The 13,581-nt window shown below is 34.4% G+C and overlaps 2 protein-coding genes across 3 annotated transcripts; one reads left to right on the top strand and one right to left on the bottom strand.

The window, feature by feature from the left end:
* Positions 1-2,440: 2,440 nt before the first annotated feature.
* On the bottom strand, positions 2,441-3,289 carry LOC118033524 (photosystem II reaction center proteins PsbY, chloroplastic). The gene has a single exon (XM_035038538.2). It carries the CDS (start codon positions 3,124-3,126, stop codon positions 2,536-2,538), a length of 591 nt encoding a protein of 196 aa, XP_034894429.1. The 5' UTR covers positions 3,127-3,289; the 3' UTR covers positions 2,441-2,535.
* A 4,479-nt stretch (positions 3,290-7,768) lies between these two features.
* On the top strand, positions 7,769-12,945 carry LOC118033520 (ALBINO3-like protein 1, chloroplastic). Of its 2 annotated transcripts, none has more exons than XM_035038535.2 (11): positions 7,769-8,275; positions 8,361-8,471; positions 8,566-8,640; positions 8,769-8,829; positions 9,331-9,404; positions 9,523-9,627; positions 9,963-10,070; positions 10,749-10,855; positions 10,985-11,194; positions 11,273-11,624; positions 12,413-12,945. In XM_035038535.2, the coding sequence occupies exons 1-11, from the start codon at positions 7,877-7,879 to the stop codon at positions 12,491-12,493; spliced, it is 1,683 nt and encodes a 560-aa protein (XP_034894426.1). In that variant the 5' UTR covers positions 7,769-7,876; the 3' UTR covers positions 12,494-12,945. The 2 variants fall into 2 exon arrangements, with proteins under 2 accessions (XP_034894426.1, XP_034894425.1); XM_035038534.2 differs by having other exon boundaries at positions 10,743-10,855.
* The last annotated feature ends 636 nt before the right edge of the window (positions 12,946-13,581 follow it).

Here is a 13,581-nt window from a genome sequence, read left to right as displayed (position 1 = left end):
TTCGACGAGTCCTATATTATGTTTAATTAGCTATTAATAAATATTTGATTGACCCTAGAATAGAGAATGAAGAGAAAAAAAAAAAGGAACCTTAGAAAACTAAGGTTCCTTTTTTTAAAATACAATACAATACAATACAATAATGATTCAATTTTCTTTTTTAAAAAAACCAGATTACTATTTTGTAACTTTTTGTTTTTTTATAGAAAGAAAAAAAAAAGTAATATATTTTGAGGTCCAAATGACAAAATTATGTCTAATTTATCCTTCTAACTAAAAAGATATAATATAATCTTAAGAATAGAATCTTATGAAGTACTTGGCTTGATAAATCTCATACAAATGTTGTTATATTCATTTTTTTTAAATAGTATATATTTTTTATGCAACCCTTGATTGATACACTGCGAAGTGCATTATGAAAAGTTAGTGGTATAAAAAAAGCACCAAATCCCAATTGAGAAATTAGGGTTTCTGTACCATTAGACCACCAATAACGTGTGATATGTTGCATTATCAATGAAGCCGTTGGCGTGGAAATATTGAAATCATGATGAGTAGGAATATTAATCAAATCCTTCGTTGGCAAAACCCTTTTCTTCTATGATCTTGTTGGGTTGTTAGGAGAACGAGACGGCTTCTCTTAAAAGCAAAAGCAAAAGCAAATCTTGGTTAGGGAGAGGGAAAAGGAAAAAAGACACAGCATGGCCAGATTGGCTCTTGGTATGCTCTAGATCCCTAGCATTTGGAAAAGAAAATCTTTAAAGAAAGGGAGAGTGGAGAACAAATGGGAGAAACGATAGTTTATTAATAATAATAAAAAAAAAGAAAAAAAAAAAAAGAGCAAAGGAGCAGATGGAGAGCGTTATTATTATCATTTAGACGAGCTGTATAAGCCATAATTAGGCGTTTACTTGAACACAATGGCGCATTAATATCACATGTTATGATCAAGACTTGGAGAGTAATAAGCAAGATCATTCAAATATATATTCAGTACGTATTGATCAGGTCCATAACTCTCAACATTAAATAATAATAAAAAACAGTAAATTGAGGTAAATAAAAAAAAATATTTAACTTAGTTTATGATTAAACTAACTCAAAACATAACTAAAAAAATAAAAAGGTTTAGGAAGGAAATACATTTTTGTCTCGACCAATATACCTAGTTTAAGGTTGAGATGGGGTACAATCTATTTATGCAGAAGACTTAACTATAAAATCTAATTTTTCTTGTATTTTTCTAGTGTTTTGGTGGATTTTATATACAAAATTAAACCTCAATCTTTAAAATAAATATAATGATGGTGATGATAATGATATTAAATTTCAGAATTGTAAATTTTTTTTGAGTGAGATGAGACTTTTGAAATAGTGGAAAAAATGGAGATGTTTTATTAAGAATGTATATAACAGGAAGTGTGTTTGAGATTGAAAATTGTAAAAACTAAATATATCTTATTGTATTTGTATTGTGTGTATTTACAATTATATAATATAATGAAATATCACTGCATAAATTTTGAAAGATAATTCAGATCTATATTCTTTAATTTATGTTCTGAAAATTAAACAAACCATTTAATTATAACTTATCAAACTTATATATATATATATATATATATATATATATATATATAGTGTGAATAATTCACAATAATCTATTAAAAATAGAAAAAAAATACCATCACAAGATAGCTAACTTGCGAAAGATAGGTGCACCAGGCTTCACCACAAAGCTTTTGATTTTTTTTCAATGGTGCATTCATTTATAGTTTAATTGCTTACTCATAAAGCATAATCATGGTATAGAATCACAACCTTCCAATTAACCTGTTCAGAAAATATTACATTTATTTGGGGAAAAATAAAAACTGTTCAAAAAAAATAAAAACATTACTTTCTTTCAGGGTTATTAAATCCAATTTAATCTAATAAATTATCTTGAAACTTGGTTAACCTGTCTTTTAATAATATCGGTTGTAAAAAAAATATTAATTTAAATCTATTATTAGGTTCTAATCTGGTTTAATAAATTAATTTTAAACTTAGTTGATTTATCGAATTTAAAAAAAAATATTAATTTAAATTTATTATTAAACTGATTTAATAAATTAATCTTAAACTTGTTTGACCAATTAAATTAAGTGTTAAAAAACATTAATTTGAAGTTGATATCATTTGATTTTTTTAATGAATTTTTGTTGTTGAGCCATGATAATATGATACAACCTGCCCAGCCCTTACCTAAAACTTACTCCGAGTCAACCGTAATGATGGCATAATTGAAAAGGATAAAGCAAGAGCACAACGTGTACAGGTTTAAGCACCTTGAGCTATACTTTACACACAGTAATACATACACTTGCAATAATTAGCATCGCTAATCAAGCACTTAACACAGAAGAATTGGAATATTAAGGAAACGAGGAAAAAATTCAAAAGAAAAGAAAGTTCCATTAACACAAGGTGCAATTACAAGTAAATTTATGCTAATCACACCCCTAACAAAATCCCACATGTTTATGTTTCTCACTGAGACCGCATCTTGTTGATTTGGTTCAAAGCCGGTTGTAGAATATTGTAGAGCACCCATAGAATAGCAGGAGCAACGACGATCAACAGAAGAGTGCCCCTGTTGTCAGTTGTTGCATCAGCAATCATGGCAATCTCACTAGCTGATGCGTCTGGTGTTGATATGAAACCTGATGCAGCCAATCCACCAAGTCCAAGCCCAACGATGACCCCCTTGGTCTGACGCATGCGGTTAATTTGGTTGAGTGCTGGTTGGAGGATGTTGAAGAGCACCCAAGCTATGGCTGGTATGAGTGGTAGCAAGAGCGCTATACCACGGTTGTCACCTTCTGCTATTTCAGCTATTTGTTGCGCAGCAAAGGCAGGTTCACATGAGCTCAAGGTTGTGAAGATAGCACCGGCAATAGCAGCACCGGTGAGGACAGTGTTATCTGCTGGTTTTGAGATGGTTAGGCCTCTTGCGAGGTTTTGCATGGAGAGAAGAGAGACAGGTTTTGTTGATGGCTTGGTGGGATTGATGTTCTTGTTGGAGTTAATGCTCAAGCACCTGGCATTGAGTATTGCCATTGCTGCCATGGTTGCTGCCATTGATTCTTGCTAGGACTTGGTTTTTGTTGGAGAGAAATGAGAGTTGCTATGATAGGCAATAGAAATGTAAAGCCAGGTCAGGAATTAATGTCCAATGGAATTCTGTTTTCTGGATTCTACTCTTATCCAGAGAGTGTAAATGGTGAGATATGGACCTCACGTTGCCTACCCCACCGCAATCTCTTATCGCATCCTCTGAGCTTGAATTCTGTGGGCAGCTAAGATCACAGATTTGCTGAGGGGAGATCTTAATCCATAGCTTAAACTCTTTTATCATCATGATTTAAGCTAAAGATTCCTCGCAAGTCCAAGAAGAGTGATATCACCAGGCTGCAAGCCTCCTTTTGGGCTCATTAATGTATTGAAACCTTGTTCATGAGTGATCCACAATTGGTGATCATATGTTTTTTTTTTTTTTTTTTTTTTTTTTTTAATCTTTGCTGCTGTGCTTGTCTCTGCTCACAGGAAGCCCGGGTATTAGGCCATCGAGCTGAAGCCCAGGCTAGAAAAAAACATACGAAGGTTTTATAATATCTTGCTTCGAGTATAGTTCTGTGTCAATTACGTAGCACGTTCAGGGCCATATGACCATTCAGTGGTGTATAAATTTTACACGAATTAAATTATGATGTGCTTGTGAATATTAACTAATAGAAATTATAAGTTAGTGTTTGACTACTGTCTCGATATAAAAGAGATAGGGACAATGAAAATAAGAGACAAGACAAAATATAAGATTGAGATATAATTATGTTTGATAATAATTTATAAGACAAAAATGACTATAATTGTACTTATATCCTGTTTGATTATGGAAGAAAAGACATAATAAAATATAAAAAAAAGTCTTTTTTACTTTTAATATGTATTGTTATCAAACTTACATGTTTAAAAAAATATAATTTGATATTTTATTTTATTTTACTTTTGTTTATATTGAGTATTTAAATTAATAATATTAATAAAACATGGATTGACTTGACGAGTTGATCCGGGACCTAAACTAGTCCGACTTTAAGAGAAAATAGAGGAAGAATTGACTCGACTTGATCCAGTTTAAAATTAAAAATTTTATGTCAACCGAGTTAACCCTCCAATCCATGACCTGGACCTTGCCTCATGACAACTCCCGAGTCAAGTTTAAAAACTATGATAATAATTATTTTTATCTATATGTTGACTCGGGTCAACCCGTGTTGGCCCTCCTAACCAATGACCTGGGCCTCGCCTTAGTTAACCCTCGAATTGAGTTTTAAAACTAAGTTAATAACAACTTTTATTCTTACATTAACTTGGGTCAACCCGATTGAGTTGACCCTCCTGATTCGTGACTGGGGAGGCATTACCTTGGGTTGACCCCCAAATAAAGTTTTAAAATTATGATAATAACCGTTTTTATTTTATTTTAACTCGGGTTAACTCGAGTTGATTCTTCTAACACGTGAAACGGGTCTTACCCCAGGTCAATACTTAAGTCGGATTTTAAGACTATGATAATAATAACTTTTATTTTATGTTAACCTAGGTCAGCTCGGGTCAATCCTCCTAACACGTGACTCGGGCCTTACCCTAGGTTGATACTCGAGTCAGGTTTTTTAAATATGATAATAACTATTTTTGTCCTTATGTTGACCCAGGTCAATGGTCAACTCCACTCGTGACTCAAGCCTTGCCCTAGATCAACCCCTGAATCGAGTTTGAAAACTATGATAATAACTATTTTTATTCTTACACTAACTCGGGTCAACCTAACCTGTGACCCAAGCCTTGACCAGTGACCTGCATTTTGCCCTGAATAGACCCTTGAGTTGAGTTTTAAAGCTATTATAATAATCATTTTTATTCTTATATATCTTACTTGAACAATTTTGAAATTGATAGTTTTTTACAAAGATATTTTAGGAATAAAAAATAATAAATATTATCTCTAGAGACATATCCTTTTTGTACCCCCTGTTTTGAAAGTACAAAACTTCACTCCAAAATTGTCTCAGAGACAATTTTATTTTTATGTCTTTGTTTCTATCTCTTCAACAAACACATTTTTCTTCCCTTTTGTCTCAAAACATTAACTAAACACTACCTAAAAGACGTGAGAGATTTATTATGTAAAATTACATCGTGGATCTTTTCACAAAACATCGTGGACTCACTATTTGTAAAAAAATTTTGTTCCAATACTTTTTATTTTTAAAATTTTAACTTTTCTAAACTAAAATGAGGGCGAATTTAAGTAAGATTATTAAGAGAGGATAAAATAAAAATATAAATGTTCAAAATGAAAAAAAAGTAGGAAAAAATGAGTGGTGGTTTCAAAGTTTGCAAAAATTAATTTTGGTTCTCTACTTTTCCAATGATACATTTTTTATCCCTATAAATTTATGAAATTCACTTTTGTTAGAAAACTTTAATTTTTTTTAATTTTTCATTCCCTGTATTAAAGAAAGGATAAAGAAATTCAATGAATTCTAGCTAAAGAGAGAGAAGATCATGATTGAAAAAGAGATGTCACACTTAACATACTTGGATTTAGCTATAGGCTAAACCCAAGTATGTTGGGTCTGACATTTCACCAGACCAATGTTTTGTTGGGTTTGGCTGATCGCCAAACTCAATTATTTTAAGTTTGACATGTCACCAGACCCACCTTATTATAGACTTTCTCAAGTTTTAAAAAGATACATTAAAACAATTATCTTGTTAGCCCCCCCTCCCCAAGCCTTTAATATGTAACACATATAAAAGCTTAAGAGGTGTTTTGGGAGGCTATCAATCAAGATACTTTTTGTCCTCTTTTGAGAAGAGGCATGCAAGCTTGTGTTGATTTGAAAGGATTACCTAGGGAAGAGACAACAAACATCTTAGAAAGATCACCTAATGACGCACAATGAATATTTTTCAGCATTTAGCCTTTGTAGGGTTACGATGAGATGCCTTTATCCTTCATTTATTGTTGGAAAAGGAGGGTGACTTGTATATAAAAACCCTATTTAACTTCAAATAGTATTTTTTTTTACTTTTGCTAAATTTTTTCTTTTTTTCCTTACTTAACAAGTTCAAGACACAAGAACAAGATTGTTTTATCATAGAATGACTTTCCTTGTTTAGTTAAACCAAATCTCCTTCCTTTTCTTTTATTGTAAGCTTATTGTTTCAGTTTTTCTTCTTTTCTTTAAGAAATTTAGAATGGCCTCTAAAAAAGGGGAGGAAGTAGTATACCTTGAGAGGAATTTTATCTTTAGGTTATAAACTGGTTGCACTCGTCAGAGATCATCAACCATTAGGATTGTCTCATGACATAGAACCAAAACTTCCTTACCTCTTCCATTTGAAATGAGGGAAGACAAACATCCTCAAGAGATTTTAAGACTCAAAAGGAAAAAATGCATGCCCAAAACTCCCATTGATAATATTGAAAGCACGATAACTCCAACCCAAGTGGATGAGGCCAATCTCCAACATTGAACCAGGTGATTATGCAGTCTTATTACCAAGACTTGATGAATGTGTCTCAGAGGTCACTAACAAACACAATGGAAGCAAATTTATAATTACAACTCCCATTTACATGTACGAGTTTGAGTACTCATTTTCTTTAAAAGTTTTTGTAACGGAAGTGTTTAGATATTACAATCTGAGTTCAACTCAACTACACCCTAATGGGCGGACCATTCTATCGGCACTCAACAAGTTCCTTAGAATGCTAAACAAGGAATCTACTATCAGGATTTTAGGCAGTGCCATACCTTGATCAGTAAGGTTGAAAGGGTGCCTTTCTTCCCTTGTTTTTTTGATTTTGCTAACAGGCCAAAAGGGCTCATGAGGGAGACTTTCAAATAAAATTCATCCCAATTAAAGAGCTGGAGAGGAAAATAGGTGGTGGTGAGCTACCATGGAACAACGAAGTCACAAGACCGGTATAATGTCACTTCAGGTTGTACCCATTACTGGAGAGCACCCCTATCAAGTGTAAATGACAAGCCCTTACTTAACACCAAGAAAAAAAAGGTGTGTGTCGGGCTAGATTCATTGTGCATCTAGTTCGAGATCAACCGCATGGCCGGAAGATTTCATAGCACTAGGGGTAAGCTATTGCTTTGACATCTTATTTTGGTTTTAGGTGTATATTCAATTTATATCTTTTTCTTTGTGTTAGGAATTTGTTAAAGGAAGTTGGATATGCAACTAATGAATCCTCAACTTCTCTACCCAGCCATATTTCCACGTCTCCTTACAGTCGTGCTCTTTCTGTCCACGTTCATTCCTCTTTTAAAGATAGCCTCTCTAAAGATGATTGACCTTTGATATATAGGCAAAGGGTAAAAAGAATTTCTCTCATGGACATCAAAGAGTCACCCATATATGTCTCTTCTATTGACGAGATTCATGAGGATGTCTTTTTTGTTGATGAGAGAAATGTGTTTGTCCCTCCTATTAAGAAGACGTGTAGCTCCTTTTTGCTTGGGTTAGCTCATTTTGCTTTCTCAACTTTAGTGAGGAGAAGAAAAATACAACAAAGTCTTTTTTTTTCATGGAAGTTTCCCATTGGGGGTTGGGCATATCATCATAAACACATTATTATAGACTCTCTCCTATGCGCTAAAACAATTAACTTATATATATATATATATATATATATATATATATATATATATAATTTATTAAGTGAAGAAAAACCTTTCTGCTCCTGTTCTGCCTCTCCTTCCTTCCACAGAAACAGGAGCACGGGCACCCAAGAGAAAGAGATACGATGATACCACCAAGAGCACCCGCAAAAAGTTGCAATCCTTTACTTATGGCTTCTCATCTCTCTTGTACAATACCAAACCTAATCCCTCTCCCTCCCTCCCCTTTTACTGACCGAACCAAAACCTCTAACTCTCTCCTCCTTCACCCAACTCACCTTCCCAAACCACTAATTCCTCGCGGTTCGCTCTGTGTCGCCCGGTTCGGTCTCAAACCGGATTTCTTTCCTGACCCGGATAAAGCGGAGGCTGTAATCAAGGACTTGTTTGGTCGAGCAGAGAGTATTGTTTACACAATTGCCGATGCTGCTGTCTCCAACTCGGACCAGGTTGTTGATAGTAGTACCACACAGAACAGTGATTGGCTTTCTGGTATTACTTACGGCCTCGAGAGTACTTTAAAGGTTTGTTTGGTTCTGTTTTTTTGTTTTTTTTAAAATAAAAGTTATGATTGTTTGTTTTTGTTAATTAATTAAAGTAATTATACAGGTTTTGAAAAATGGGTTATCTGCTGTGCATTTACCTTATGCTTATGGTTTTGCTATCATACTCTTGACTGTTCTTGTTAAGGCTGCTACATTTCCTTTGAGTAAGAAACAGGTTTGTGTTCTGTTTCTTTATTGAAGCAAATTTCTCAAGTATGTCTCTGTTTTGCTGTACTTAAATTAGTGTAAGATGTGGTTGTGGTGGGCAGGTGGAATCTGCTATGGCCATGCGATCTTTGCAACCCCAAATTAAGGCCATTCAACAACGCTATGCCGGTGATCAGGTATATCTGAAATCTCTTTTCTCCTATAAAAATAGGAAAGTGTGAACTATTTATTAGAGCTCGTGTTCTGTAATCATGGAGCTTTTTTCGTTTTGTTGACGTAGTTCAATTCTTTTGTTTACCTGCAGGAGAGGATTCAACTTGAGACTGCCCGGTTGTATAAGCTAGCTGGGATAAACCCGCTTGCAGGTACTTATGTTTCGCAGTTTGTTGTAGCTTCAACACTCGTTTCTTATAAAGTAATTGAAGCATTCGTAGACACATGTTGATATCGATGCATATTTTCTTGACTTGTTCTGCTCCTTCTTGTTGGAAGTTATGCAACTTTATATGTAAGGAGTTTTGGTTTTGCAGTGCAATAAGTTTGTTTCAATACTTTCTTTTCTTTTTTTCTATTATTGAGATTCTAGCATGCAATTGCCTAAATTCTTTCGAGGGATCTGTAAGGTCCATAAAGATGTATTTAAAACCAATTGGAGAAAGAGACCTGCACAAATTTTCTTGGGTTAGATTAATACCTTTTATGTTGCTCTTTCTAGAATTTATATCTTGAATAGAGCTATAGAAGTTGCTCATAAGTTTTTCATTTTGGAAAGATTGTTGTTTCTCTACTTTGGAGTACGATTTAAGATTTACTTTGCTCTTCTTAATTAAAAGTCTTTTCAATATCTTTTTCCCACTTCGTGCCAGGATGTCTCCCTACACTTGCTACAATTCCAGTATGGATTGGACTCTACAGGGCCCTTTCAAATGTAGCGAACGAGGTAACATTCTTTTCATGTTATTTTTCTTGCTTCATCAAAATTGTTACTTGCTTTGGCTTTTAGTTTTTATGGATTTAACTGTCTCTTCTCTAAATTAATTTATGTGTCCAATATCTAGGGGCTCCTCACAGAAGGCTTCTTTTGGATACCCTCTCTAGCTGGTCCAACTGCAATTGCTTCTCGTCAAAATGGCAGTGGAATCTCTTGGCTTTTCCCTTTTGTAGTGAGTGCTTTCAGCTTTCTAGTGTTATCGATTAGGATGGGTTTCTGCTTGAACTTTGTATACATCATACTCTTCACAAGACCTGGAAGCTTTTTTCTGGAATCATGTTACTTTCTGAGAGATAGAATAAGCTGAACAATCTTTTGTCACAACTTAAAAGGATTTCAATTATTTTTTATGTTATATTTCTGCTCCTTTCTAGTTTGGATGTTTTTTTCTTTTTATTGTTTACTTTGACTTTTTGTCAAGTTAGTAGGTTTTTGTTGCACAAGATTTTTGGTCACCATCTTCCATGTTTGTGGATCTTACTTGTTTATTGCTTGATTTTTTCTCAGGATGGACATCCGCCCCTTGGATGGTCAGATACCGTGGCATATCTTGTTTTGCCTGTCATGCTGGTTGTCTCACAATACATCTCTGTCCAAATCATGCAATCATCACAGGTTAGTTTTTCCCAGCTTTAGATTTGCTTATGTCTGCATAATCTTAATCAGCTTGCATGATTGTTATTAACTAATTCAAAACATTTTTTTCCTTCTACTGTGCTCTATGGGAGGCTTGCCTAGCAGTAAAGCAGTGGCTACCCTTTTTGGCCTTTTTAGCAACTGAAAACTCGATAGCATTAGAGCATGTTGAGTCAGCCTATACTCCTGCCATCATTAGCTGCATGACTGAATTATTTCTCTTGTCCATTTCTTGTGTGATCCTAAATTCATGCTATGATAGATTTTTAAGTGAAGCATGAAAGAAATTAATAAAAACTGCCACACAGGAATGTATAATAATGACATGTAGTGGTGCAGTCAATTTTATTGTGTGAGAGGAGACAGGATAATAAGAACTTATCTGGCCAATAAGCTTGTAATGCTGATTGCTTCTTGGTTTTTTTTTTTTTTTTTTTTTTTGCTTATTTTGAGGAAATTAATACTTGTACCAGCCCTATTAGCTAAAACCTAATGCTGCTGGGAGAGAATGTCAACCTCATGTGCTAAAGCCTAAGGGCTGCATTATGTGTTTCGAGGAAGTGCTAAAATTTCTGTTTGAATGCTGTCATATCTGGTCACTCTTTTAATTTGGCTTTAGATGACAATGGAAGTTTTAACATTCATTGCTAGTTTCAGAGCGATGATGATCCAAACGTGAAGAATTCTCAAGCAATAACAAAGTTCCTTCCATTAATGATTGGTTACTTTTCTCTTTCTGTTCCTTCTGGACTAAGCCTTTATTGGTGAGCATCCCTACCATTATGCGAACTTAACATTATCTCAATTAGAGTCTCAGAGATATTATGATTGGAAATTGTTTCCCACCACCATTCTTCCTATATTTTCCTGAAATTCTTTTTAATATTTTGCAGGCTTACAAATAACATATTAAGCACAGCACAACAGGTGTGGCTCCAAAAGTCAGGGGGTGCAAAAAATCCTATGATGAGGTCCAGTGATGATGATATTGTCAAAGAAGACCAGCTGCAGATTCAGAAACCCGTCTCTGAATTAAATTCTGTACAAACTAAGACCAGGCAAGAAGAAAAGTTTACACCAGAAGGGTTGCGTCCTGGTGAAAGGTTTGTAATCACAAACCTTTTTTTTCTTACTTCTTCATCCTGTTTTCTGTATTGTGGTCTAAATAAACTGTCATTCAGATTCAAACAATTAAAGGAACAAGAGGCAAGGAAAAGGCAACAAAGAGAAGAAGAGAAGAGGAAAGCTGAAGAGGCTGCAGGTAGAGGAAGTCAAATGGAAAATGATGAACTTGAGAATGAAAGCAGTTCATTTGAGAGAGGAAATGGGACCAGCTCAGTTGGTGCTGTTGTAATTGATGACATGTCTGCAGTGGCCTTTCATGATTCCTCTGCTCATAAGGTTGTAAATGGTGATTTATCTGGTCAGGACCAGAAGCAAGATGAGAAAACAAATTATGTTGTGGAAACAAGTGAAGTTTCTGCTCCTACCGAGGTTTGTGCAAGGGATGAACAACCTGACAATAAACAAAAGGTAGAATGGTAACTACACCTTTTAATGTATAATCGCTGTCTTCAATTCATCATTCACCTTTTAACTACACACTGAATTTATGTCCACATCATATTTCACACATGCTTATTCATTTTGTCATGTTCTTCATCATTTTATTGTTTGGAAACATTGGACAGAAAGCTGCAAGCAAAATTATCCCCCCTTGATGTCCTTAGGTGCAATTATGAATGTGGTTAGATTAGAAAATGGCATTTGCAAACGAGTAAATTTTAACTTAGTCACTGTAGTGTGAAAAAACTAATTAATTGGTCCTCATGGTGTCAAAACTTATGTATTTGATCCCTATACTTCTAAATCTATTTATAATTTAGTTCCTCTGCCATTTCCATATCCTTTTCCAATTCCTTTTTTTTTTTTTTCCTTAAAAATAGAGTAAAGAAAAGAGCAGTGAAGATAGGGAGATTTAATTAGGCAAGGAGGCATTTTTTGAACAAAAAATTATTAAATTGAAGATGGTCAACATTCATCAAAGGACTAGTTAATTATTTCTGATACTGCAGGGACTGATTCATTAATTTCAATAGACTTCAGAGACTAAGTTATGATTAACTCTTTCTGAAAACTGGGAGTAGTGGTGGGTAGTAAATTTCTGTGTGCTTTGGCTGGCAGGCTTTCCATGTTCTGACAAAATTATACATATATAATTTGGTTTTCCTAGCTAGCTTTCTTCCTTTTTAAACGTACGAGGGAATTATTTTTCCTCATTTGCTCATTGCTTATGCTTTTCCAAATCTACAATACTCCAGGGAGCAGTTGAAGTAAATGGTAGTGTGGCCGCCACGGACGATAAAATCACCGAAGACACCCATCAAGCCAAAAGGGCATGATCAAAGAGAGGTTCAGGCATGATGGCATTATCTCAGATTACGGAGATTGACAGGCATATTCTTTACCTGTTATGATGAATACAGAGAACAGCTTGATACTGTTTCGCCGGAAAAAACCACATCAACTGATAGCCTTCACAGTTCACATGCATGTCGGGGATACAAATCTATTCCGTACTTGGGAAGGTTTCCTGAGGCATATTGGATGCGCGGTGGTGTATTGCGGTTGAACAGCAACATCAGCAAGATTCTTGGGCGGGATGAGTAGCTGTGGCAGTTGTAAGTTAAGAGAGCTCAGTATCAATGATCTGTCTTTTCAGAATTTGAAAGCTCATATAGAATTTTTATGAAAAAGAAAAGAAACAACGAATCACATAGCGTGAGTTCCTTTTGCAACCTTTTCTGTAGACTTGTGCAGATGCTATGAATTATCCGACATTTTTTCCCTACAAGTTTCCCTTTTGTTATATATGATCACTCGCCATGAAATGGACCAAAAGAGAAACGATTGACCTAAAAAAAGTTTCAAATCGTTGCCCATGCAATGTTGATAGTGTACCCTCGTAATGGTAAACCTCGAAGACTGCATGGGCCTTGGTTGACCTGTGTTCAAGATTTGAGAAAAGGCTGGTTCGGCCCAAATAGTGTTCAACAAACCATCATCGTTCATGAATGGGCATTTATAATCATCTCTCATGCCATGGTTTCATATAAACTTAGGTTGTACTAGATTTGTAGGCCTGCGACAATATTTATTTTATTGGAAAAAAAAATGCTCAGGTGATATAGGTGTATTTTAAAAAAGGTTTTTAAAAAATAGGCTCAGGGTTTAGACTTGATCGATAAGAAAAAATTGATATATATATGAGAAAAAGAAACATGGAAGCCTGAAAAAAGAATGGTTAAATAAGCCTAATTACTAATAATATAAATATTAAATGATAAAATTAAATAAATATTAGCTTAAAAAAAAAACAAACAAAACTCGTATACAAATCTTTTAATCCTGAGCAAAGGTTAAGGTCTTAAGCTCACAAATCAATAAATTCTATGTTTTAAAAACTTAATTCCTAACAACCTAATATTGA

The sequence above is a fragment of the Populus alba genome, chromosome 10 (assembly GCF_005239225.2).
Source record: "Populus alba chromosome 10, ASM523922v2, whole genome shotgun sequence".
Classification (NCBI taxonomy): Eukaryota; Viridiplantae; Streptophyta; class Magnoliopsida; order Malpighiales; family Salicaceae; genus Populus; species Populus alba.
The sequence above is the reverse complement of the archived record's forward strand: the minus strand, read 5'-3'. Positions and strand labels throughout refer to the sequence as shown.

Excerpts from the sequence above, each read along its gene's own strand:
- LOC118033524 (XM_035038538.2), bottom strand. The coding sequence starts at position 3,126 with ATGGCAGCAACCATGGCAGCAATGGCAATACTCAATGCCAGGTGCTTG.
- LOC118033520 (XM_035038534.2), top strand. The coding sequence starts at position 7,877 with ATGATACCACCAAGAGCACCCGCAAAAAGTTGCAATCCTTTACTTATG. Across the intron at positions 8,641-8,768 it reads AACGCTATGCCGGTGATCAG|GAGAGGATTCAACTTGAGAC; the intron begins GTATATCTGAAA and ends GTTTACCTGCAG. Across the intron at positions 8,830-9,330 it reads TGGGATAAACCCGCTTGCAG|GATGTCTCCCTACACTTGCT; the intron begins GTACTTATGTTT and ends ACTTCGTGCCAG.